At 42.1% G+C, this 27,079-nt stretch overlaps 1 protein-coding gene across 8 annotated transcripts; it reads right to left on the reverse strand.

Moving 5' to 3' along the window:
• Nucleotides 1-562: 562 nt before the first annotated feature.
• Nucleotides 563-24,300, reverse strand: LOC133467079 (pleckstrin homology-like domain family B member 2). Of its 8 annotated transcripts, none has more exons than XM_061751546.1 (17): nt 24,084-24,297; nt 22,908-23,016; nt 20,833-21,782; nt 19,646-19,864; nt 15,924-16,058; nt 11,730-11,867; nt 11,087-11,230; nt 9,397-9,507; nt 9,230-9,319; nt 7,471-7,608; nt 7,104-7,203; nt 5,415-5,622; nt 5,234-5,324; nt 4,277-4,423; nt 2,986-3,205; nt 2,808-2,893; nt 563-2,708 (listed from the first exon to the last, which is right to left on the reverse strand). In XM_061751546.1, exons 2-17 carry the CDS (start codon nt 22,960-22,962, stop codon nt 2,568-2,570), a joined length of 2,973 nt encoding a protein of 990 aa, XP_061607530.1. In that variant the 5' UTR covers nt 22,963-23,016; nt 24,084-24,297; the 3' UTR covers nt 563-2,567. The 8 variants fall into 8 exon arrangements, with proteins under 8 accessions (XP_061607530.1, XP_061607528.1, XP_061607529.1 ...); XM_061751544.1 differs by having other exon boundaries at nt 19,547-19,864; XM_061751545.1 differs by having other exon boundaries at nt 5,415-5,619; nt 19,547-19,864; nt 24,084-24,296.
• Between the last annotated feature and the right edge of the window lie 2,779 nt (nt 24,301-27,079).

The raw sequence follows: 27,079 nt of genomic DNA on the forward strand, positions 1-27,079 counted from the left end.
CATCATGCTGGTTAACCTAGTAACTCATGCACAGCTTAATTTAGCGCATTGAGTTTATGACTTTTTGGGCATCTATTTATTTTCATCTCATCGTTTTGGGATGTTAAATACTGCCCTGACACTGACAAAATGTAAATACAGCGTAGTTGTAGTTTTTCTAAATTTTTCTAGAAAATTTTATTATGAAGTGTCTTGTATATATGATTAATCACAATTAAAGTCAATGGTGGGAAGTAATGAAGGTCATATTCTTCATTACTGTACCCAAGTAGATTTTTCCACATACTGTACTGTACTGTATGTACTTGACTTGAGTATTTATTTTTCTTACCACTTTTTACTTTTCCTCCCTAAATTTACTTTCTATTCATATTCCTCACTTTGTTATTCTGTACTTTTTTTTTTTTTTTTTTACTAAGTAAAGGAGTCAATCAGTACTTCTGATTTTACAAAAAAAATAAAAAAAATTTAACACAAGTATCTGTACTTCTATTTAAGTACAGTGTGTGAGTGCTTTTGCCAGCTCTTATTAAAGGCTTGCAGGAAAGAAACCATACCGATACAAATCTCAAAAGTATTTATTCGTCTTTTTTGTTGACACCAACTATTTAAAAAAAACGTGTTAACTCAAACAAAAAACATTCATATTGAAAGTAGAAAACGTGTATATTTGAATACAAAAATATATAAATGTGATATACAACTCATATACAAGAGCATGTTTTAAATGGGGACATTGCAAATTTAAACTACTGCCACACAGACCGAGAAAAGCATTACGTCATGTTGTTGTAATACATCTTGCAATGAGGGCCTCTGCTGGTGGAAAAATAATGCTGAAATGTTGAGCTGACAGACAGAGAATCATAACATGACCTCATCACAACGTGTCAGCAGCTTCTATCGCCGCTAGAGGTCGCCATTCCTGCATGTTCTGCTGCAAGAATGACGTGCTGGTAGACTGGCAGCCGCAATCACAAATATTGGCGTTTAGGAGGTAATGAAACACTTAACAATAGTAACACAAAGTACATTTTGAATATTTCAAAAATATACTATACAATGTGCATTCTTGCAAACACGAAGATTTTATTTTTATATTATTGATCATCAATGATCACCAGGATGCTCTGATCAGCTAAAACAGTCTTAAGGCCTGAAGAAATCTGGCGAATTGCTATTAACTGTAAGACAGAAGATGGTCATAAAGGATGGTTATGGATCTAGTGTACAGACAACAACGCAGCCATACAGCTTAAATAAAGGAGGTTAATGTATTCTTTCATGTTTCCATCATTCATTTGTTTTGCCCTCCCAAAAAAACAACTGTCCTTTCCACTTGCATAGGTTCCAAGGATGCGCAAGCAGAGCGCAGTACACACATGCCTACAATCTGTTTTTTCCTCTTTTCAGATGAAAGTCAGCTGGAACCCTCAACTGAGCGATTATACTGCCGCTTTGGGTATGTTAAGAGGTATTTTTCGATCCTGATCAATTGTAAATGTTTTTAAAGCTTTGCTGCAGCGGTCCGCTTTCTCCACAGCCAAAGTTGCCTCTCGAATAAATTTCATCCACTTGTCACAAAGTGGACCCTCATTCTCCATTTGGGTTGTTTGTTAGCAAGTCTCGTTCCAACTGACCAATTCGGCACGGTGGACGACTGGTTAGCACATCTGCCTCACAGTTCTGGGCACTGGGGTTCAAATCCCGGCCCCACCTGTGTGGAGTTTGCATGTTCTCCCCGTGCCTGAGTGGGTTTTCTCCAGGCACTCCGGTTTCCTCCCACATCCCAAAAACATGCGTGGTACATCCATTTTCTGAGCCGCTTCTCCTCACTAGGGTCGCGGGCGTGCTGGAGCCTATCCCAGCTATCATCGGGAAGGAGGCGGGGTACACCCTGAACTGGTTGCCAGCCAATCGCAGGGCACATACAAACAAACAACCATTCGCACTCACAGCCACACCTATGGGCAATTTAGAGTCTCCAATTCATGCATGAAAACCCATGCAGGCACGTGGAGAACATGCAAACTCCACGCAGGCGGAGTGAACCCTGGTTCTCAGAACTGTGAGGCTGACGCTCTAACCAGTAGGCCACCGCGCCGCCTGGTGCTGATCCATATAAAGGTATTGATCCAGGAACTGTTTTCACTTTTGTTGCCATTATTGGATTGGGTATTTTGACCACAGATTCTCCATAAATCAAGAATGAATCTTAATGTCAAATCAGTGATATACAGAAAAATTAGGTGCTGCTCCAAATTACAATGATTAGTCCACATTCTACCGTTGGCCCTTCTACTAATTTTGTGCATGCAAAGATTTAAAGTGGAACACAGTGACTGATTGTTTTTTCCACTAGTGTGGGATCATAGATGAATGTAGCTGTAGTAAATAAAAAACTAAATAGCTTAATTATGAGACTGGTATAGAACGTATTCTGATCTTTATATGTGATTACATGATAGAGTGAATAATGCTTCACATACTACACGTTCAAACACACTGAAGTGGAATCGTGCAAATCTTTTCTTTTGACACAAAAAAAGCCCTCTTAGGATTTTAGGTTACACCATGAAGTGCATGTGTCCCTCTGCGCCCGTCACGATAACATCCATCCAGATACGCATGGCCTCAGGGGACGGGGCCACCATGTAGTAGACCCGATCATGAGTCTTCACACTAAAGGTCAGCGAGGGGTTGGGACTCTTGGAGATGGAAAGAATTAAAAGGAGAGAGAGTGAGAGCTAATATGGCAATAGTGAAACAAAGACAAACAAAAATAGTACAGCATATAATCATCTTACTTTGTGTGCATTCTTCAAATGGTCATAGTACACCTCCTCTATTGCCTGGAAGTAAATGACTCCTTTCATCTTGGTCTCATGTTTGTCTGTGGTGGGTTGGGGAAAAAAAAAAACAATATTAGCCTTCAAAGTATGCCAGCAGAGTTTGATGTTTCGATTTGGAAGATGAGTTACTCACCTGCGTAGTAAGTGAGCGTCCTGCGATTCTGGTCAAACACAAACCAGCGCTTCTTCCAAGTCTTTATTTTCCCTCCCATTTTTACAAGGAAGCCTCTGCACGTTTTGTCCGTGATGGCCAGATGGAAGCAAGCGTCTGGATTGTGTCCCGCTGCCTCAATGTGGCAGTGAAGGTCAAAGTCGTCTTTCCTTACAGGCAAGTAGCGTGTCAGGAGTCGGGACTATGAGGGCAAAATAATGCATGACACATCATACTTCACTTGGTATACAGTACCTGACCAATCTAAAGCAGGGTTTGTGCCAGTATGTCCAATATTGATTCTGGCCAACTGAGCATTTACATGATCAAGAGTCCTGTAATTTTTGTTGCATTATTGTAGCTTTTTTTCTTCTTCATTAGAATTGCTTATTAAATGCATTTAATCATTTGTGTCTATTTTTTTTTCATATATCTTAATGAGTTGATTCATTTATTGTCAATAATAAAATACAAATATTAGTCAAATAAACAATTTTACATACAAATTTAACATATTTATATATTATATTTTTGAATGAGCTAATCTGTTAATTGTAATTAAATGAATTATAAATAATACAATGTAAACGTTTTCAGAAAAACAACATTTCAGATGAGGCTCATACCATTTCAAATATACAAACATTCTGTAGACATAATTTTGACACATTTTTCTTTTTTTAAATTCTAAATTCAGATTACAAAATTCAGAAAAATACGAACAGGAGCAGTTTTTCCATGAAAAACAGGGGATAGGTAACCCATCCACCCACCACCACCAACCACCCCCCACGCAAAAAAAAATTCTAATCCGCGAATAGGGGAATTTGCAAATGTTGAACTACAAATATGCAGAGGTCAATTGTATTCTACATACACTATTTTTTTCAAGTTTTATCAACTAATTAACCTGGACCATCTGCCCATTTCAAAAGTTAAATATGGGCCTTAAGCCCAAGGTTTGCTCGTGACCCCGATCTGAAGACAGCCAATAAGAGAGCTTTTCAAAAGTATGCAGTTTTAAGTGCACAATGCTAAATTTTGATAAGATAGACAGACAGATTTTAACATTGTGCTTGTAGTTTGCAGTGGTGTAGAAATCTACCGTTTCATACTGAGAGATAATTCTAAGATTTTGCCTCACTTACAATGTAACCAAAGCATAATTATTACCTCTTGTGTCACCTCTTGCTTTCGATCTCATTATATGTGTGCAATTGTACAGTAGTTAATGTCTGATTTTCAAATGTTCGTGATGGCAATGATGAAATACCTGAGATCTTTGTTTCTCCCTGAGCTTCACCTCCCTCTCCACAAGTTTCTGTCTCCTGTTGGTCTCCTCCTGCAGACGTTTCTCCAGTTCCTCCCTCCGTCTTCGCTCCTCCTCCAAAGCATGCCGGCGTATTTCCATCTCACGTTCCTGCGTGTGCCGCATCATATTTTTCAGAATCACCATCACACACAACACACATATAAGGTACACTTATATTAGGTACATCAGCACAATCTAGTAAGATCCAATATAACAAGAGCGATATTTAAAAAGAATAATTGGCCTTTACAAAAATAATAATGCTCAACTGTTTTTTTTTACACTGTCAGAGAGTTTTAATCTTATTAGTTTTGGTTGTATTATGTCATAGTAAAAACAAGAGAGGGGGAAATATTGAAAATATTTAATTAAGTGCAAAACAAAAACAATCACAACTATAAACTTGTGTTAAATTTGTCACATGATGTTTTAATTTAAAATTGTATATACATGTGAATGTTACAAGATACCTTTTTGCATTGTCATTATCAACAGAAAGCTAAGATTTCGATGTTTTTCTTTAAATATGTTTAACTCCTCAGCATAGTGTATGTTGAATCATATTGAATTGGTTTTAGTATGGTTCATAAACACAAGTTGGAGTGGTTCTCCTCTTCCTTCCATTTTTTTCTGTATGTGGCCCTCTGTAGAAAATGTTTGGAAATCACTGCTCTAAATAGTCCACAGGTATGAACTTCAGTCTGAATGGTTATTCATCTATATGTGCCCTGTGATTGGGTGGTGACCAGTCCAGGGTGCTCACTGCTCTAGTTTATCTGCCGTGACCCTAATCAGGACACATGCTATAGAAAATGGATGAATAGATGGAGTTTGTGCATTGGATATCATGACATTGTGCAGGTGTACCTAATATCATGGCCGCTGGGTGTACATTTGTCAATGACGGGTGCACATTACCCTGTGCTCAAGCAGCCTTAGCTTTTCCACCTGGGCCTCTCGAAGTAAACGCTCCATCTCCTCAAGCTTTGCCATGTTGGTCATACTGGCACTGACAGGAAAGAGAAAATACAGGAATTTGATTGGTTTGGATGACATCATCCCAATCATCACATAGTAGAAACAACCCATGACATCCAACCTGGAGATGTTATCTGGGGAGCATGCTGAGAAGCTGGTCTCCATGCTGTCAGAGCTGTCCACGCTGACTGTGTCGGAGGCTTGGCTGGTGTCCGGGTAGGACAAAGAGTCCAAGAAAACGTTGGGCTCAGAAAGCATCCGGCTACAAAAATCACTTTTTCTTTGTCGGGTGTGTACGCCGTCATTCATGTGTGTGTGGCTGTTGCCTGCTGACACAACAGGATGCATACTGTATAAGCGACTTTGGGTGTCCTGAAAAACGCTACATACTGTAAGTGTCATTGTAGCCTATCACAGCTGTCTTCGGGCGAGAGGCGGGGTACACCCTGAACTGGTCGCCAGCAAATCGCAGGGCACATACAAACGAACAACCATTCGCGCACACAGTCACACCTTAGGGCAATTTAGAGTCTCCAATCAACCTATCATGCATGCTTTTTGGGATGTGGGAGGAAACCGGAGTGCCCGGAGAAAACCCGCGCAGGGACGGGGAGAACATGCAAACTCCACACAGGCGGGGCCGGGATTTGAACCCCGGTCCTCAGAACTGTGAGGCAGATGTGCTAAGCAGTCGCTCACCGTGCCGCCTATTATTATTATTATTATATAAGAGAAAAAACCTAAATGCTACACATTTTAGTAGCATATGAAAGCAATACCATTTCTCAACACATTCCACTTAAACTGTGCCCTTTGTGCTATTTTTTCCCCCTCAAACTTAGAATTTCCAATGGAACATTGCTGCATGTGAATTTTATTTATTAATGTGCAAACCTGTAAAGGTGCATACAATAAAATAATATGCTGTAAATAATGAACACTACAGTAAGATGCGAGCCCTACGACGAATCGCTTAAAAAACTTAATTGACTCCGCCTTAAAACTTTATTTTTTTTATTGCATATATTAACAGTGGCGCCACGGTGGACGACTGGTTAGAGCGTCAGCCTCACAGTTCTGAGGACCTGGGTTCAATCCCCGGTCCCGCCTGTGTGGAGTTTGCATGTTCTCCCCGTGCCTGCGTGGGTTTTCTCCGGGCACTCCGGTTTCCTCCCACATCCCCAAAACATGCATTAATTGGAGACTCTAAATTGACCATAGGTGCGAATGGTTGTTTGTTTGTTAGTGCCCTACGATTGGCTGGCAACCAGTTCAGGGTGTACCCCGCCTCCTGACCTGATGACAGCTGGGATAGACTCCAGCACGCCCGCGACCCTAATGAGGAGAAGCGGCTCAGAAAATGGATGGATGGATATTAACAGTGTAAACAGTAACTACCACAAAGTACCATCCAAAAGCCCTTTATTATTAGTAAACCACATCTTACAATATTACTAGGGCTATCAACATTACAGTAAAGTATTAACTCTTAAATAAATTGCAAAAAATTGCATTCATCATGTATTAACTGAGATTAATCACACAATTTATTTTGAGCATTTACGCTCCTTTACCTTAACTGCGGATGGATATCTGAAAATCTGAAGATTTATTACATGACTTTCACTCGTTCTATGTTTAACAATTATTATCAGTGACATTAAAATAATTTAATTTGAATTCATTACAATTGATATTTAGTACATTTTCCAATGATTCGTGACATAGGTTATTACAGTAATATCACACAACCTGATATAGAAAGCAGGCCATATGTTTGTGTTGTTTATTGGATGGAACTATGACTCACTTTTTGGCGGACGGCTAGTGTTCAAGTCTCGAGGAGCGAAGCTGAAGCCTTGTGGGATAACGCTGCCACAGCTGGAGCTTTGTGACAGAGGCAGATGGGTCTGTGGAGGGGGGTGGGGGGTGGGGGGGGAGCAGAATGCATGCTGGTCATGGCAAGCATCTGTCTAGCATTGGATTCATGAGGATTCCTGTTTGGCTGGATCACTCTGTAAACACACCCAGAAATGGAAATCCCCACTCCTTTGTAGCTTAATGATAATTAATATCAATAATAAATAGAATGTACAAGTCTAAATATTATTGGGTAATCTCCTTTTCGGGCAGATCTGAAACATTGTAATGATTAATAAGCAATAAACTTCAATAACCTTGGGTGGAAGGGTGCGTCCCAGAGATCGGCCATATGGAGTGACGAGGTGCTGGCTCCTCTTAGGAGTTCCGTTGTCGCTCAGATGGACCGAGTTTTCCTTGCCATTTCTTCTTCTTTCCTTTGCGGCGTGTATGTGCTACAGCAGAAATGCATCGTCGTAGACAACCTTGGTGTAACCCCTCTGACATCTCATGAATGAAAGCACACCTGAATGCCATTCCCACGGCAGTGATGTAACCTGAATTTAATGTAAATAAGTACATGCTGTAGTCTATCACTAATCTATCACTAACCTACACTAGTGTTGTAGTAAATAAGTAATAATTACAGTACATACACGTCCAAAAGTCACTATACACTTTCTTTTTTTCTATTTTGTTTCAAGTATCATTCGAACAGATGTGAGGCCACGAGCATTTGACTGCTTAGACTTTGCAATTTTTGTAAGCATATCATATCGCAGCGGAACGCTTCAAACGGAAGATTATGATGATTAGCAACCTGAAGTCAGTTCAGCGAAAGGTTCATCACTCTCCAAAGCATCCGCTGAATCGAGGTTTCATGGATGCGAAGTTACAGCGCAGTTCTCTGGATAGACTTTCCCTGGCTTTACACAAATGTCTGCTGTTGGAGTTTTGTGTTTTCATCAGTGGCAGTAGTAGCAGGCTTTACACTGTCCCCATTGTTTTTCAAGAACAGATCCTGTTTTTAGAAACTTGCCATGGATATCGTAAATTGAAGCATGCATTGGAGCAGTGTGATAGCCATAAAACTTTTCAAACTGGCGCTGAACTGCAGTTGAGGGCAGAAAAACTTCTTGCCAGGGGGTCATTTTGCTACACTGCTCCAATGTCAATTGGGGAGTCAAAGCAAAATGATGTCAAATACTGATGCACTTGCATCTGTTTGAATGATACCTGAAAAGAAATGTAAAAAAATTAAGAGTATTGTGAGTTTTGGGATAATCTATGTTTTAATGAAAAGCACTTCTCGCCCACAAATAATGAATTTTCTATAGCGTTTGTCCTCATTAAGGTGAGCTGGAGCCGATCCCAGCTGACTTTTGGCTGGACTGGCTGCGAGCCAATCATAGGGCCATAAATGTAAAACAATCAAATTATTGTGCCACATGACAACGTATTCTGACTACCTCGTAACCTCGAAACATCATTTGTCGTTACCGTAAACCGAGGACCACTAGGTGACCTTGTGGTGAAGTTGGTAACTTTGTTTTTGCTCAAAACATGGCAATATTAAAGATGATGAGTTTGTTGATATACTAGGTAGCTACACTTTTTAGTCACCAATCAACCACAGGGCACAAATAGGCAGACAACTATTCACACTCACATTCACACCTATGGATAATTTAGTCTTCAGTGAACCTAACATGCATGTTTTTGAAAAGTGGGAGGAAGACAGATTACCCAGACAAGCACAGGGAAAACATGTTAACTCCACATGAAGAACAGAGCTGAGATTCGAACCCTGAAACTGAGAACATTGAGGCAGACGTGCTAACCACTATGCCACCATGCTGCCCCAAAGGCATCCAGTCATGCCTTTATAGATGTTGCTTCGTGCACTGAGAACAGAAACAAGCCCTCCCCAAAGCTTTTCCATAAAACATAAGCATAATATTGTTTTTGATGATTTGAATGAAGATTCAGTGGAAACTGAACCTAACCCCTGATTGATTCATTAAGTGAGAAGAGGTGTGTCTCAGTACCAAGTGTATTGTTATAACTGACACCCACCTCTTTGATGGCTCCATTGCTGTTAGCCAAGTTCTGCTTCTCAGACAGCTCTGCATATTTTCCTTCCAAAGCCGCCAGCTTGTCTCTCTCCTGCGGTTGTCAGGATGACATCTTCAGTGATGGCAACCGATTCATCGACCTCGGCCAGCTTTTGCTGAACGTCTTACCTTCTGCAGCATGATCAGCAGATTATTTTTTTCCCTCTGAAAGTCTTCTCTTTCCTGCTGGGACTGTAAAGTAATCTGCGAGGACTGTTTCCTCAGCATTGCAAGTCTCTCCTGCAAGAATGAAGACAACAGCAGAATGTAACTTTAAATAGGTGCCACGAGGTTTTACGTGGGAGTGTAAAAACTTCTCACACGAAGAAATATTCGATGTGTGTTAGCTCTGTGACCCTATAGTGCTGCATATTTGACATCACAATTAAATTCTAGTGTCATATCTCGAAATAGCGGCACGGTGGACGACTGGTTAGAGCGTCAGCCTCACAGTTCTGAGGACCTGGGTTCAATCCCTGGCCCCGCCTGTGTGGAGTTTGCATGTTCTCCCCGTGCCTGCGTGGGTTTTCTCTGGGCACTCCGGTTTCCTCCCACATCCCAAAAACATGCATTAATTGGAGACTCTAAATTGCCCGTAGTCATGACTGTGAGTGTGAATGGTTGTTTGTTTCTATGTGCCCTGCGATTGGCTGGCAACCAGTTCAGGGTGTACCCCGCCTCCTGCCCGATGACAGCTGGGACAGGCTCCAGCACGCCCGCGACCCTAGTGAGGAGAAGCAGCTCAGAAAATGGATGGATGGATATCTCGAAATATAATTGGAAAATAACCACCCAACCAACCAATGTTTGTGCCCTCTTGCTGTTATCACCATAATCAAACTGGACATATTTTGGAAAACTGACTTTTGAATCTTTGCATAGAAATTGTTTTGTGTTGGAGTGCCTGTCCACCCATCAAGTGTGAAATTTAATAACAGTAAATCTGTAGTTATCTTCATATTTTAGAAAAAACGTATGTCTTTGAATAAGCTGTTGTGCGAACACACATAAGCTTCTCTGCCTCTGACATGATCAACTAGGCTGGGTGAACATCCTGAGTCACTTTCAAGCAACTGCCAGACTCCACTGTCTTAAACACTATCATGCGGAGGTGCTATCACACAAAAATCCCCACAACTCCAATAGGTGCGACCTTGCAGATTATCATGACAAAGAGTCAAAAGGTAAGCAGCGGTGCATAGGGTTTTGTTGGACAGATGGGCGTTGAATAACATCATTAGCTTCTGGTAAGCAGCACATACATACAATGGCATTGACGGCTTTAGAAGTCAAATAATAGTCATGTTAATTGGGAATGCTGGCAGTGAATGAGTTAATTGCAAACTTGTGGATGCCATTGGGGAGATTATTTGTGTTTGCAATATATGAACTGCTGCGTCCATGAGTGAAAATGCCTTAATTGTCTTTACAGGTGCTCACTTTCTGGGCTCTAAACCTGAAAGTAGATGCCATAACGCGTCTACTCTCGGTTCTGCCCTCGGTCGTCATGGTGACAAAAGCAAGGCTCCCCATTGGCCCAGCAGTCTATATAACAATAGCAAGTCACAGACAATTGTCTCCATTTAAATCCAAATAATGTTATTATCAGTAAGTCATGCTTATTATTGCTGCTATTGTTGTGTTTTGAGCAGTTATTTTTTTTGATTGAGATGTATGTTAAACATTACACAAATGACAACAAGCCACAATTTAGAAAATTAATTTAGAAATTTAGAACAATTTAGAAATGAAAAATGAAGACATATTTATATTTTAGTTATATGTGTGCTGTATATTATATTGTGCATATAATATGTACCTTGCGTGTGATAGCGAGACGCTGACAGTCAGCAATTTCTCTCAGTAACTGATTCAGATTTTCCTTCTCCTCATCCTGATGAATCTCTCTCTCCAATTTCTGAAACTCCAATTCTTCCAAGGTTTTTGCTTGCTCCTCTGCTTCCTATGACAGACAGGACATACATAGGGACCAAATATTGATGTACACACTAATTAAATTAATCTGTCAGGTGGTAGATTCTTTCTATGGTCCGAATCAGTGGATGAGTTTGTAAACGGTTCCTTTCTGGGCGATTAAATTCTGAGCAAACGCAAATGCCTCACATTATTTCATCGGCCTCTTCTCTTATTGGTCAGTGCAACAGCGCAAGAATACAAACATTTAGAAGGTCTTCACTTCTCGTACTTTGCATAGTGCGGACTTCCTAATTGCATGTATGCTTAATTACAGTACTCAGTTTCAACTGTAGTTACGTTACCATCATATTACATAGTGATAGGTGTGCCAAAAGTCATTCTGGACAGTTGTATGCTTCCAACTTTGTAGGAACATTTGGGGAAATGCACTTTTAAGAAGCCAGATCATCTGCCTATTTGTTATATTCACAATGCTTAACACTGAACTTAAAATCTTCAAATTCACAAGTTTTAACATATTTTACCTGTGCTTTCTCAGTGTGGCTAATCTTCTCAGTACTGTGAATATTTCCCTTCAGCTGGTCCAAAAGGTCATTTTCTTTTTGCAATTGAGCCATCTCTGATTCTTGCTCCCCTTCCAGCAAAGCACACTCCACCTCCATCTGCAGGAAATGGTACCGTATTTAGTTGGGTTGGTAACTATGGTTAAAGTAGTTAGTGGTGGCTTTGTGCAAGCGCCATTTATTTGCAATCTGGACACACCTTCTCCTCTGGAGGGAATCTCCAGCAGTCTCAAATAACATCATATAGTGAGTTGTTAGATTTGTTGCGCATCGCTTAAAAAAAGAAGAAAACTAAGGCTGGCAACACTAAGTAGCCACTTGTTTTGTTCATGCCGTAGCAGCGCCGTGGTTGTCATGGAAACAAAAGCCGTACTCTGCATTTGCATGCGACAAAACCACAAAACGAAGTGATTTGAACCAGAATGTATCAAGTGGATATTGAGTGTGATGCAATTCTTTATCCTTTGTGTATTTGACAGGACAATGTCAAATAATATATCAAGAAGACACCTGAGAACTGTTTTAAATGTTTTGAAATATATTTTTGCCATTTGCCATTTGACAAAGACTATTTTCATAATTGTGAAAGTAAACAATGGAATTCTATATTCTCTGTTGTCGAGGTTGTTATTATTATTCTATTTATTTGTTTTTCTTTTTCTTTTTCTTTTTCCTTTTTATTTGCACGGTGGACGACTGGTTAGAGCGTCTGCCTCACAGTTCTGAGGTGCGGGGTTCAATCCCCAGCCCCACCTGTGTGGAGTTTGCATGTTCTCCCCGTGCCTGCGTGGGTTTTCTCCGGCCACTCTGGTTTCCCCCCACATCCCAAAAACATGCATGGTAAATTGCTCGTAGGTGTGAATGTGAATGGTTGTTTGTTTGTATGTGGCCTGTGATTGGCTGGCAACCAGTTCAGGGTGTACCCCGCCTCCTGCCCGATGATAGCTGGGATAGGCTACAGCACGCCCGCGACCCTGGTGAGGAGAAGCGGCTCAGAAAATGGATGGATGAATGGACATTTAAGATTTTTTATTTTCACACATTTTAGATCAATTTGTGGTGGTGAAAAGACATGCATGCTGTGGGGATCTTCTCGTCTTGTCCCTCTGTTCGCTGTTCCGGAGTCTGTAGGACTTTTTTTCACTTCTTCCTGATCTCGGGGTGGGAGGGAACCACTGGGGCAACCTCCTGGGGAGTAATGATGGTGTGATGGTGACTTGCCCATGTTCCGTGGGTTCTGGGGCGGTGCTGGCTGGCACCCGCCAGGGTCCCCCGCTCTGGCTGCTGGTGGGGGGCGGTGGGGCACCCCTGTCGCTCCTTGGGTCTGCTTCCTCCTCTTCTCTCCGTTCCTTGCGTCCCGCTGCACATACACAAATCGGTTCCTGGAGGACTGGTACGGGATCGGGAGGGTGTGGGTGTCGGATCGGGTTTCAGCACGACTGTGGGGGGTGGCATTGGGTCCCTGCGGCCCCCACCGGGTGGCCAGTTGTCGGGGCGCCTCGGTGAGGCCGGCGGACCGCCCTGAGTCCCTCGGTGTGGGACATGTCGCTGCTCGGGCCTGCTTCCTCATCTTCTCTGGGTTCCTTGTGTCCCGCTGCGGTCGCCTCTTCCTCTTCCCGTCGGCGGTTCTTTTTCCTGCCTGGTTTGGTGGGGGAGTCCACCTCCCACACTCAGGGGCGGATAGTGGATGCTGGCGGGAGTGTGGGGTTGTTGCTGTGGGTCTGGGTGGGATGGCCCTCTTCGTCAGTGGTTGTCCGGCCTAATGGGCTCGACCTGCAGGAGCCATGCCTCTTAATCACTAACTTAGCACACCATCCATCCATCCATTCATCCATTTTCTGAGCTGCTTCTCCTCACTAGGGTCGCGGGCGTGGTGGAGCCTATCCCAGCTGTCATCGGGCAGGAGGCGGGGTACACCCTGAACTGGTTGCCAGCCAATCGCAGGGCACATAGGAACAAACAACCATTCGCACTCACAGTCATCCCTACGGGCAATTTAGAGTCTCCAATTCATGCATGTTTTTTGGGATGTGGGAGGAAACCGGAGTGCCCGGAGAAAACCCACGCAGGCACGGGGAGAACATGCAAACTCCACACAGGCGGGGCCGAGGATTGAACCCGGGTCCTCAGAACTGTGAGGCTGACGCTCTAACCAGTCGGCCAACGTGCCGCCACTTAGCACACCATTCACTGTATATATTTTTTCTCACTAATCACATACACATATCAAAGGGTTCCTGGGGGACTGGTATGGGATCGGGACGGTCTGGGTGTCAGATTGTGTTTCAGCACGTCTGTGCTGTTTCCCGGTCCGTGCCCCCTCACCCTCCGCCCTGCCTGCCCCCCTGGATTTTAAATGCATCACACACACTCCCCATGTTTTAATGCACCACATGCACCCATCTCTGGGGGGCGGTGGGTCGTGGGTGGGGAGGGGGTTTGGCTGTTAGGCAGTAGTGCCTGGCAGCCCTGCCTCCACCCCCTCGGCTCACTGATCTCTCCAGATTTTAATGCACCACACCACTCAGGGGGGCACTGATACACGGGGTAGGGGCAATGACTGCCAGTCGGGGACCTGGCCCCCACTGGGTGGCCAGTTGTCAGGGCCCCTCGGTGGGGCCAGCGGACTGTCCTGGGTCCCTCCGTGTGGGACGTGTCCCGGCCGCCGGGCTGCTCTCGGGTGGAACCCTGGGCCTGATCCTGCCCCTCGATTGATTGGGTGGGGTCCTCAGCCGCCGCGGTGCGGCCACAGCAATTACAGGACACTTCTGTCAGTCTTTGTGCATGTAAAACGGTGTCAATTCACTTGCATGTACCCGCAGGCACACACCCTTAGGACTCTTTCACTGGGTGTGGGTTCACCCACTTACTGCGACAAATAACTCATGAATATGCAAATTGCTTGTGTATCCCCCTCACTTATACTCTCGTCCTGTAGACTTTTATAATTAACATAATTAATGCCACCACACTTCAGTTGTACAGCCGGGTCCACGACCCTTGTCCTGCATGCTTCTTGTCCTTGTCCTGTTCTATCTTGTCCTGTCCTTCCCTCACTGTAGCACTACAGCCCCATGCAACACTCATATTTAATGTTTCATTGTTGTAGATAATGTAATGATTTACTTCTCTCATCCTGTTTACAATTAGTGCTTTGTCTTTTGTCTTTGATTCTCTCTCCCTTCGAGAAACTTTTTTCTGTTCGACTGATCAAGTCTGATTCTCAATAAACCTCAATTATAATACCACAGCGGAAGCTTAAAAACTGCACTGTGACTGGGAACATTTCCTGTCGACACGCTGCTGATACAGAGGAACTCTTATCAAGAGCGGACGTGGCTGAGGACAGCATGCGGACGTGAAGGACAGCATGCGGACGTAAAGGGGGAAGGGTGCATGAAGGAGGACGCTAAAGCCACGCCCCAAGTACCTATATACCTATATAGTATATAGTACCTATATAGCGCCGGGGTCTGCATTGTGCAAAACAACATTGGTTTGGTTAAGGACCCTCGAAAATGGCACCTACGAAGAGACGTGTGTTTGATTGAGAACTTGCTCAGTTGTTCATTTCGGATACAGAAGCTGAGGAATTGTGGATTTGTGGATGAGGATTGATAAAAAAATAACGTGAGTAAATTGTTAGATACTTCAATAAAGTACAACCGAACTCAGTTTTGCTCCTGCTGCCTTTTTAAAAACCTTGTTTTAGCGTGCATGCATGCCACCGTATGTTTTAAGCTAGCATATGTTTTACCATGCCTGAGCCCAATAATGTGTTTGTGTTAAATACAGAAATAGACCCCGTAACTGAGACTGCACCTTTTAATACGGTGCGCCTTATGGTCGTGAAAATACGGTATATATTTTTTTATTGTTAAAAAATGCATCTCCTTTAATACTTTCCTGACAGTGTCAGTCAAACCAACGTATTGTTGTCTTTGTAATGGATTTTTTTTTTGGGTGATATCTCCTGCATTAGACATTTTTTTGGGCTATTGAGTCGAGCTGTTGTACAGGTATAGTTAAGTTACATAACGTTTGATGTTGTCTTCACTCATCAGCTGTACTGTTAAGACAGGAGGAGTAATTATTTTTTTCAACACCAGTTCAAAACAAACATTCTGTGGGCATATTTTGCACTGTGGCATCTACCTCTCTCACGGACTCCTCCATCTGGTTGTCCAGGTCTTTAATCTTCTGCTCCAGCTCCTCAATGTTGTTCACAACCTGGATCCTCTCTTCTTCAATGTGTGTTACTTCCTGCTTCAGCTGCACTCTCTCCAAAACCTGAATGCCATATAAGGGAGGTTGGTTTGGATACACTCTCTGTCAGTCACACAAACAGCAGACATCTCATATGGATAGTTATGACCTAAGCTTAAAACAAATATCTCCATCATAACATTTCATTGCTGGGGAGCATTTTTACAACGGTGGAAAACCAAGCTAAAGTCTTGCATTAAGTGTGATGTTAAACACGTAGTCGAGTAGTATATTCCAGCACTTTTGACAGTAACAGCGGCAGATGTTTTAACTTGCTAACTGTTGGATGAATGACAACAACAACAGGATTCTTTTTGGCTTGGTGTAATGGAACTCAGCGCACTGTTGCCAGTGAAGCCAAAGTACTCCAGAATCTCCTAAGAATCACTCATATATTTATGTTATTGGTCGTTCTTCTAGTAAAGCGGAATCAAAATGTGTCTACAAACATGTGTGACAGACAACTCCTTGGCATGTTTTATATAACAATATTTTTATCCTCAGCAAGAATCTATAAATGTCATAGTGCAGAAAACATTGCATTGACTTGGTGTCTATTATTCCTATTTCTAACATTAAAATTTTGCTTATGTGTAATCAATAGTCTCTTTTTTTTTCAAAAACCAAACATCTGGAAAAACAGCTTTGCCATGTGTATACACTCGAATTCTTCCATTCAAACATGCACACATAATAATTCTCAGTGGGATAGAGTCATTTCCTGTCCCCCCATCACCCTCCCTTTCTTTTGGAGCTGAATGGTTGAGTGCTGAAGCACAACTAGGTCTTCTTCATTAAAACCAGACACACTGCCGGGTTGTAACTGTTTTAGAGTGGAAAAAGGCTGCACTTTTACAGAAACGATAACTGTGGAGGAGAAGGCGACCTGGCAGCTGAAATGGCACAATTTGATATATTTATTTTGCGCACAGCAAAGACCACGACCAAGAAAACAACGATAATTGCAATATCAAAGCTCTGATGGACTCATATGTCATGTAATGTCTCTTTCAAAACAAACCCTTTAAACAGCGACTGATAAAAGAGATTTCTGTATAAAATAAGACTGTTGAAAGCATCGGGTTTCACTTACAACTAAGGGAGCATGAGCAAGGGATTGGCACTGCACATGTTTCCACTTTACATCAACACAAACCCATTTGGTACTAAATATTTACTGTAAAATGCCTATTAAACCCGCCTCAGCTCGATTGGTTGTGTCTGAAAAGGTGATGTGCACAGGGTGATGTCTAAAAAGGGAAGCATGGCAATGGTAATTATTTGAAGTGATTGCACAAAATGTAAACAAACAAAGATAAACATGCTCTGCGCAGCCTGATAAAGTGCATTCCACATGAGGGGTGCATCCCATTGGTTTTCTTTATTAGAACACACTCTTCTTTTTGACAAGTGGTGAACAAGGAAATCGAGATGCTCAAGTAAATGGAGAAGTCATGCACAAAAGAGAGACAGATTTCAGAAGAAGTTTGAACCGCAAACTGCAATTGCTTTTATTCACATTTTAGTCTCATGTATGTGTATGTGAGCCAACCAAAGTAACACAGTTCCAATGCCTTAAACAAACTGGTCACATCAATCCTAGTTTCCAGACATAAAAGTGTGGCGGGTAGGGATGAGAATTGCCCGGCAGCTCACGATTCGATTCAGTTTGATTAGATTATGATTCAGGGGGCTATGATATGATTTGATTACAGATTAACTGTGCATCTCAAAGCATCATGAACTGAATCTCATTTTTTTCCTATAATTATTTTGGTTCTTACAGTGTGACTACTTTTAAAACCATATTTTTACTTTCATTACCTTTTTTTTTTTAACCAAAATGGAGGAGATGTATAAATTAGGGTGTAACATTTGTCAACAAATGTTCCTCAATATTACAAAAAGCCATCAGTGGTGTTTCAATTGTGTGGATTAAAATTATTGGCAAAAAGATAAGTGTTGTTGGTAGTGAATAATATTTGCGTGCATTTCTCAGAGCTACAGCCACAGGCAGACCAAACTTGACCTGTCGTCATATTTTTAGCATAGCAGGTTTGGGGTTTGCTTCACATGATACGATTGACAGATTTAAATATGTATTCATTGTGCTATAGAGAGGAGCTAAGAGGAGGAGATGCACACACCTCTTGCCAGTCGAGTCAGTGATTTATGACGTCTCAATCTGTTTATAATCTGAGTTTTTATTTGCTCTCAACTGTACAATACAAGCGAGAGTTATTCACACAGAAGTCTTAGTTATGCTCTTTTCTTTGGAATGATTTTTTTTTATGCATGGATTATAAAATTAAACTTATTTTTTGACACCTTTAGACTCAGGAGAGTCAACAGTGGCTATTAATTCACTCTCCATCCATTCATTTCCTGTTTATCCTCACGAGGATTTGAACCACAGTCTTCAGAACTGTGAGGCAGATGTGCTAACCAGTCGTCTACCGTGCCACCTAAGTCATCTATCCATCCATTTTCTTTAGTGCTTATCCTCACGAGGGTCGCGGGCTGCTGGAGCCTATCCCAGCCATCTTCGGGCGGGAGGCGGTGTACACCCTGAACCGTTCGCCAGCCAATCGCAGGGCACGTAGAAACAATTTAGAGTCCTCAATCAACCTACCACGCATGTTTTTGGGATGTGGGAGGAAACCGGAGTGCCCGGAAAAAACCCACCCAGGCACGGGGAGATCATGCAAACTCCACAAAGGCGGAGCCGAGTTTGAACCCCGGTCCCCAGAACTGTGAGGCAGATGTGCGAACCAGTTGGTCACCGTGCTGGCCCGCCTAATTCACTCTCGTTTAAAAAATAATAAAAGAAAAATATAATCTAGTTATAATGCCAAGATGCTTTGGTAAACTAATCATTTGTTATTTTTGTGTTAATACTCTAAGCCTCACTTGAGACTTTAAACTTGTTCTTGGAGCAGCTTGGTTTGTTCCATGAATTGTTAGCCTGTTCGCCATCTTGTTGTATGTGCAGGTTTATATTTAGTGCGATGAATGTGATTGTGACGATCACATTGTATCGTCATTTATTTGACATGTTTCAGGTTGATTTAGTTATGGGATACTAATCAAACCAGAGTTATATCAATTGAACCAACTCAGTGTAAATATTTTTAATGGACCTTGAGTGACTTTATACAGGATAAAGTCCCAAGGTCAAAACAGGTAAGAACCCCTGGCATAGATGAAGAAATAGGAGCAATATTCTGCTATGATCTTACCAGTGGTGCCGTGACATCATTGCCTGACATTTTGCTCAACACTGTTAGCAAGGCAATGTCGGAAATTAACAAAGATAGTAATGAAGCAAATAAGCAACAAGGCTATCGCCAAACTACGATAAGTTTGTCTTGGTGTGCTAGGAAAGCCGGCTGACCAGGTACTAGGTACTAGAAATAGTATCTCGTAGTTCCTGGTATTATTTGAAAAGCAATAGTAAATATGGCCGTGTCAGGCCGAGTATGAAAATGGGCTTAAGATAGGAAATCAATCACCTTAGCTCTGTGGTGGCTGGAAGGTGAGGGGGCGCTGGTGTTAAGGCTCAGAGCCAGTGAGTGAACCTCTCTGTAACTGTTTTGCTGATGACTGCTGACCTGGTGCTTGTCACTGAGAAGCAAATCTCGGCCTCTGGTGCCAAAGCCACTGTCTGGAGCCGTGCTGCCTGGAGAGTCGGGGAAAACTGACTCGTCTGACACCTGCAGTTTCTCCAACTCCTTATTGATCTTCTGCAGGTCAGAAACTGCTGAACCTTGAGGCTTCACCTGTGCAAACTCCGTGCACATGTTCATGATGGTTTCCAGCCGCTGGCTCTCCTGCAGACAAGATTCACAGTTTATCCATTTTTGGTTTTTGAGGTACAGTGGTGCGTTGAGATACGAGTTTAAATAGTTCCATTACCACACTCGTAACTAAAAAAAAAAACACTTGTACTCAAATCGTCTTTCCCCATTGAAATGAATAGAAATGCCATTAATCAGTTACCCCACCCCCAAAAAAACTACATTTTCATGTTAGTGTTTTTTAATAAGGAAAAATAGCACTCAATAATATTGAACTTTATAAAAACATATAGTAATAACATAATTAAATGGAATGTAAAGAATTAAACAGTTTGTGCATCATGATTTAATGCTGTAATCCAATTTATTGTGCTGTTCCTTCTGATGTGCCCACTTTGGCCACTGGGAGGCGGTATAATACAGTCATGCAGACACAAATAAAGAAGAATAGTATTTCATCTACTACTACTCTAAGTGACTCAGTAAGGTGCTGTAATATTAGTCCTTTTTCGTTAGGGATAAATTATGTATCTCTGTGAGTTGTTGTGTTCTTTGTGTATATGTGTTGCTCTACCATTTGTTTCCAAAATATCAGTTGCTTCTAAAACTGTGACTATTGATGCTAACCATTAGCAAGTCAATGGCGTTTTGCATTTTTTTTTGTTAGCATTAAGCTAAGCAGACTTCCCCAAGGAAGTCTGTGTGATTGTTTTGAATTGACAATGTGTAATTCTCTTTGTTTCATGTTTAATTTATTTGACAGTACATTTCAACTGGGTGTGAGCTTAAACAGCTTGAAGCCTAATTAATTGTTTAATATTTGCCCAGTTGCTGCTTATTGTGAAATGAGATGAATTGAGTTCACTGCCAGTATCTCGGCAATAAACTCGTATCTTGATAAACTTGTAAGCAGGGTCACTCGTATCTCAAGGCACAACTGCATTTTGTAAATGATGCTTGTACATTTTTACAATGTCCATAAGACTTAATAATAAACTCACCAATTTGTGTACTCTCTGCTCCCTTCGTCTCTCGTCTCTTTGGTGCTGGTGATAGTCTTGCAACTCCTCTTTGCCATTCAAAGAAGTGATGCTGCCCACTCTTTGTCCTGGACTCAGCCCTCCTTTTCCGAATGATAACCTCCGCTCTCCAAAGCTCACATCTAAGCTCGGTCCATCTATCTCAACACCTAGAGAGCTCAGGGAGGCCAGGCTGGCCCTCCTCGGAGTATTGGGCATGCTGGCTGGTACTGTCACATCTGGTGGTTGTTCAAGTGAGGAGAGACTGCGCCGAGCCACTGCTGAGCGCTCTGCTCTGTGGAGATGAGGCGGCAGAGATAAAACAGGAGGATCTGCTGGATTGTGGAGGCGTGGTAGAGAGCGGCTGTGCATGCCCAGACTGTTGAGGGAACCCGTGGAGTATTTCCTCTGCCTGGAATCATTTATGGCTTTACCATGTGAGTAGAGTCTACGGCCCAGTCGAGGGCTTGAGGGCACACTAGCTGTGCCGCTCTTGACCCTAGGAGAATGAGGTAGAGGTTCTCCATAAGAGGAGTTGAGAGAACTTCCATCTGTCGGATGGAGCAGGCTATCTTGCGAATGGTGGTGAGCGTTTGGGTAACGGAGGAAGCCATTTGGACTAAACTGGCGCTCACCCTGGCGAGGGGAAGGGGGCATGCTGCTGCTGGTCATGTAAGAAAAGTTTCTGGAGGAAGAGGGCTGATGTTCAATGTTACTGAGGATGGAGAGTGGCCGTTTGGACTGGGGTCCGCCGGGGGAAGGCATATTGAAATACTTGCGGCTACTCTCAGCTGCCCTCAGACTGGCCTCCAGGGCACTCTTCCTGCGCTGCAGAGTCTCCATCAATTCCTGTAGCTCTGCCTTAGAGCGGGAGCTCCTGAGCAAGGTCCCACCCACACGGACAATTCCACTCTGCTCCATCTTCGCACAGTCTGTAGATGGGAACAAATTAACAGAGCATGTAATCCCGATACTTTTTTTGGGTCATGTCATGAAGTGAACCCGCTTTAATAAGCTGCTGTGCTGAGTCAGAGGGGGAAAACCAGTGAAGAATGTGCGCTCATACACTTCCAAGCCCAACACAAACATTGGCCCTGTCGGTTGCCAAGTGTCTTCTAAAAATGGAAGAAGCCAGACTGCGTTATCTGCGAGAACACTTACCAACACATGCCTAAATGCACTACATGGGCATAAGCAGCGGGACACCTAGCCAGGAAGTAAAAATATGGACTTAGTCCCGTTTTGCAACTGTCCTGTAACTTCTTCCATTTTACAAGGAAGACTTTCTCCATGTTTCCTCCCACTTCCAAAAAAGACATGCATGGTAGGGTAATTGGCGACTCTAAATTTCCCGTACGTGTGAATGTGAGTACGAATGCTTGTTTGTTTATATGTGCCCTGCGATTGGCTGGCGACCAGTTCAGGGTTTACCCCACCTCTCGCCCAAAGATAGCTGGGATAGGCTCAAGCACGCCCGGGACCCAAGTGAGGATAAGCGGTACGGGAAATGGATGAATGGATGGACTTTCTCCATTTTCGTTGGTCTAGTCTTCCAGGAAATTGGTTGTAACAGCCTAACTTACATTCTCTGTTTATAGATCATCGAGTTCAAGGAAAATACCAGAACCTGATTGAATTATTAATCGATAAAGACGTCTGTCTGTCTGTATATAGTATATTGACTTTTACTTATACAACAACTATTCAGTAGATATGCTTGCGTATGTCTTCCATTTTTGCAGGCAAGTGTTTTTCAGTGATTTTAATCTGGAATGATATAACCGTTTTCAGTGAAAGATTATCCCATTTAAATGGCATCATTATAATGTCATTAGTACACACAGCGCTATTTGCAATCTGTATTCAATCTGTACTCTACAGCAGTCAGTATATTCTGGTTCAGTTGGGTAAAATATTAATTGACATTGCACAAAGGAAATCCAAGGCAGATCAAGGAATACTGTTCTAAACTACACCAGGGAAAGCTGAATTAAACTGTACTGCTTAGTGGAAATATCACCTTATTCTACAAGTTGACCTGTAGGTTGAAGTCTTACCTGAGCTGTAACCTAGCGTGCTCACAGCCGCCCTTTGAGGGAGCATCCTGCTCATCTGGCTGACCTCTGCCCTTTGATTCAGTCAGAGTCAGGATTCAGCTGTGCTTTGCTGCCAGATAAGAAAAATACAAGTCAGCATGCAGACTTGAGGCTGAATTGTGTAACACATTTTGTTGCATGTGAAGAGATGAACTATGAAGCATAGAATGCATTATTTTCAGCAAACAATTTGGAGAAAAGTGAATACATTTTCTTCCCTAAATTTAGAAATTCATAAAGGATATAAAGATACATTTCACGCCTTTTTTTCCCTGCTACTATTTCATGCAAATTTAAAGAGAAGAAAGATCTGATTCATTGAATAATATATGTATTTAGTGAGACATAAGAGGGATTTCTAAAGTCAGACTGTACTGTTTCCAGATTCTACTAGCAGACACGCACACACACAGTAATAGGAGAGATGGTTGATGTGAGACTTTGTGGTCCTGCTGTCTGGAGAGCGGGCCTACAGGAAGTAACGTATCCTTTTACACACTCACACAATCAATCAGCATGAGTTCATTCTTAGGACCCCACCGCTGAAAAAAGAGGTGGGCCTCATGTGAGGAGTGAGAGATTTTACGGCATCACCCAGACTACAGGCTGGTAGGCTAATGAGTTAACACACAAGCAAATGTAAACAGTATACAGAATGAACGAATTTCATTAAACATCCAGTACAACATGAAGATTAATTGCGCAAGGTCTGAACTCCAAATAAAGGACAGTGGTTTAAAAGTTATTGTAAGCATTACTTTCTGTTCATTCCAAAACATTTAAACAGTTGTTTAAAAATGCAGAGTTTACTTAAAATATCATTTTTTGTCAACCCACAGACTAAAACTCAGTTCGTGTGAAGGATGAAGAGAACTGATCTACCAAGAAGTAATAATTTAACTAAAACCTTATCTTAATACTGATGATGCTCATGTGCATACATACACTTTTCTTTTTAAGGCAATGTTATTTTCCAAAAGTGTTAAGGCAATGGAAATGAACAATTGTGAGGGGAAAAAATGTCTTGAAAGCTGTAGAACACACTTGGCACAATTTCACAAAGTTAAACAAAAACATTTACGCATTTAGATTTTTAAATACCAGTAATATTCTTATATGGAAAAGTATGTACGGTACCTGTATTTAAAATAATCAGGCCATGCATCTCTTTGAGCATCTTTGTGTCATCCTATTTGAGCTGACCTTCCACCAGAAAAGCGCCTCCCATCACCTTAGTTGACATAGTTGCTGTTTCTGTTGGGTGGAGGTTAAATCCTCGTCCCTGCACAGAGGCAGCAGCAGAGTAAAACCCCAAAGTCTTCCCGTGACAAAGGATCAGACAGGAGACCCTTCCCACCTCCCCGGAGAGGGGAGGGGGAGAGAAGAGGAGTTGCAGGCTCATCGTTACTTTGAAGCATCTCGCACCACTGCTGCCCTCTAAGGTGTTTAAATGCATTACAGGAGCAAGAAGTGAGGGGACCAGAGTCTGAAAAGTTTAATGATAATAATAACAACACAAATGTTCGGGGAAATACATTTTTAATGTATTGTATAATGCTTTTCACAAAATGCAAGAATAATAAAAAGTGCAATCAATTGAATTCCACTTTATTTTGGTGATTCATGTACAGTATTTAATTCAAAAAGTGCACACAACAACTGTCAAGAAGACGTGGTCTTTTTTTCTTCTTCCGAAATGTGTACTGTAGTAGCAAAAGATGGAAAATACAATGTCAAAACTTACACATAAAAAAATAACTCACCAGTCTCTGTTAAACAAGACTAAGCCAGAGTACGCGTTTGGGTATCAAAATATGTGGAATTGTTGTTTTTCCACAGTACGTGGAGGCAGGGGCTGCCCTTGGCTGCCTCATAAAGAGAGAAAACTTCACTCCCCCTAATGTCCAACTAAGCAGATGGAGAGTAAAAAAGTAAAATATACTTTGCTTGTGTATTGTGACATGGGGAAAAAATAAATTAGTGCTTTTATCTGTAAAAAAACAAAAACAAAAACAAAACAACTTCATAGCAACTGTTGTTAAGATAGATAAAATGTAAAAACGGGAAAAGAAAAAGAGCCAGTTTGAGAAAACCTTACATAAGAAAAATCCCCCAGTTGTCCCGGAACTACAGCTTCAATGACATCATGGGGAGGGGGCTTTGGAGAGCCTGGACAAGTTGATTGCTTCCAGACACAAACCTTGGATCTTTGTTGTGAATTCACATACTATTCGTGAGATGCTGTTTATATATTCTGAGAGGGTACTTATGGAGATACCAATTTTCAGAAGTCTTTTTGGGCATGATACGAACTTGCACACTATAGATTTCTTATTTTAATTAATACCATTTTTGCTCAACTTTAGAAATGTTCATTTTGTTTTAGAGTTGTATCTACTGGTGGGGACAATATCTGGGGGATTTAATGCCATTGTCAGTGTTCAGAGGTACCCAGCTGTGTGTTGTGAAGGTTTCAAGGTCCTCCTGGCCATGACAGGGTCATTGACCACATAAGTAGGACTTGATGCCATTTCCATGCGACACTTATACACATTTGTTTCCAGAAAACAGCATGTGCCACATTTAAATTATTCTCTTTGAAACTATTGGTGTGGTTTACCCCTTTTGTCTCATTTTAGGTCCCTGCATTAGTACATCTTGACTTCGTGTGAATTCATACTAGAGCTTATAATAAAAACCACGCACACAAACACATTCTTCCCATCCATTGTTTTTTTTTTTTTTTTTTTTTACAAATCCAGGGCAATAAAACAACACTCATTTAAAAATGTCACTCTCTTGCTTGCATACACAGATGTTTTTTCCACCAATCACGGGAATGTTACACCTCCAGACTGTCTTGGGGAAAGATTTAAGTCTAACCATATGCGGAGTCATTTAAAATTCTGGGCAGATGCCAACGGAGAAAGTGAGCGAGTGTAGCGGAGAAAGAAAAAAGTCCCGTTTAACAGCATTCAAAATCTCCACACACATTTGAATGAAAACATGTACAGTACTGTATATTCTGTACAATTGTTTTGCATGGATCATTGAAGACTCTAATTACTCAAGGTACCGTATACAAGATGTGGCAGAAAAGTTCCAGGACTGGCGTCACAAAAGATATAGCTCAGTTTTTCCCTTGAAAGTAATACCACTGGAGTCTAACTCACATTCCCAGCATCCTATGCCACACCTTCAAACACTCCTGGAAGGATTCTTCCAGTGCACGGCCATCTTAATGTCATCCACATCTTCACAATGGGAACCCTTCATGACCACCTTGATCTTGGGAAAGAGGAATGAATCACACGGAGCAAGGTCGGGTGAGTTGCTTCAGCACGGCGATGTTCTTCTTGGCCAGGAACTGTCGGATGCTCAAGGCTTGTGCAGATGTGTTGTCATGGTAAAGCAGCCACTCGCCTCTTCTGGCGCACTGAGCGAAGCAAATGCTGCAGGAGCTCTTTGTACAAGGGATGGTTTATCTTCTGGCCCACACCAAAGAGAAAAACCTGCAGTTTGGGTTTGAAATATCTTTTGTGACACCACTCCTGGAATGTTTCTGACACACCTTTTAAGTCAGACTGCTTTGACGAATGACAATGTCTTGTCAGTGGTTGGTTAGAAAGTTCATTTAGGGCCTGATACGTTTAGTTCTGGGGCAAGGTTTTCAGGCTCAGTGTTGCCAAACTTGACCAGGTCTTGATTGCAGGACTGCAGGTGATCATTTTCAGTTTTTTCTTCATCCTTCTCTGGCTTATCGCCTGTTGAATGCTCAGCTCTGAGGTCTTGTGCTGCATTTCTGCCTGGAAATCCATCTGGTACTCCAGGTTTTGCTTTTAATATGTTGCAGTCAACACCATGTTGCTTGAGTATTTGTGAAGGAGTGATGTTTGGATTTTTATACAGCCCAGACTCAATGAGTCCTGCACCATTGTGTCTGTGTGAAGTTGATTGTACTCCTGTTGGGGGAAATATGAGCCAGTAAACATAAAGACAGGTATTGACCACAGTCTGCATATTAATTTTAGTTCCAAGCAATGACTACCTAGATAGTCTATATAGATATATCATTAATAACAAATGTTCTTGTATAGTGGCGGCACGGTGGACGACTGGTTAGAGCGTCAGCC

Source organism: Phyllopteryx taeniolatus, chromosome 17 (genome assembly GCF_024500385.1).
Source record: "Phyllopteryx taeniolatus isolate TA_2022b chromosome 17, UOR_Ptae_1.2, whole genome shotgun sequence".
NCBI lineage: Eukaryota > Metazoa > Chordata > Actinopteri > Syngnathiformes > Syngnathidae > Phyllopteryx > Phyllopteryx taeniolatus.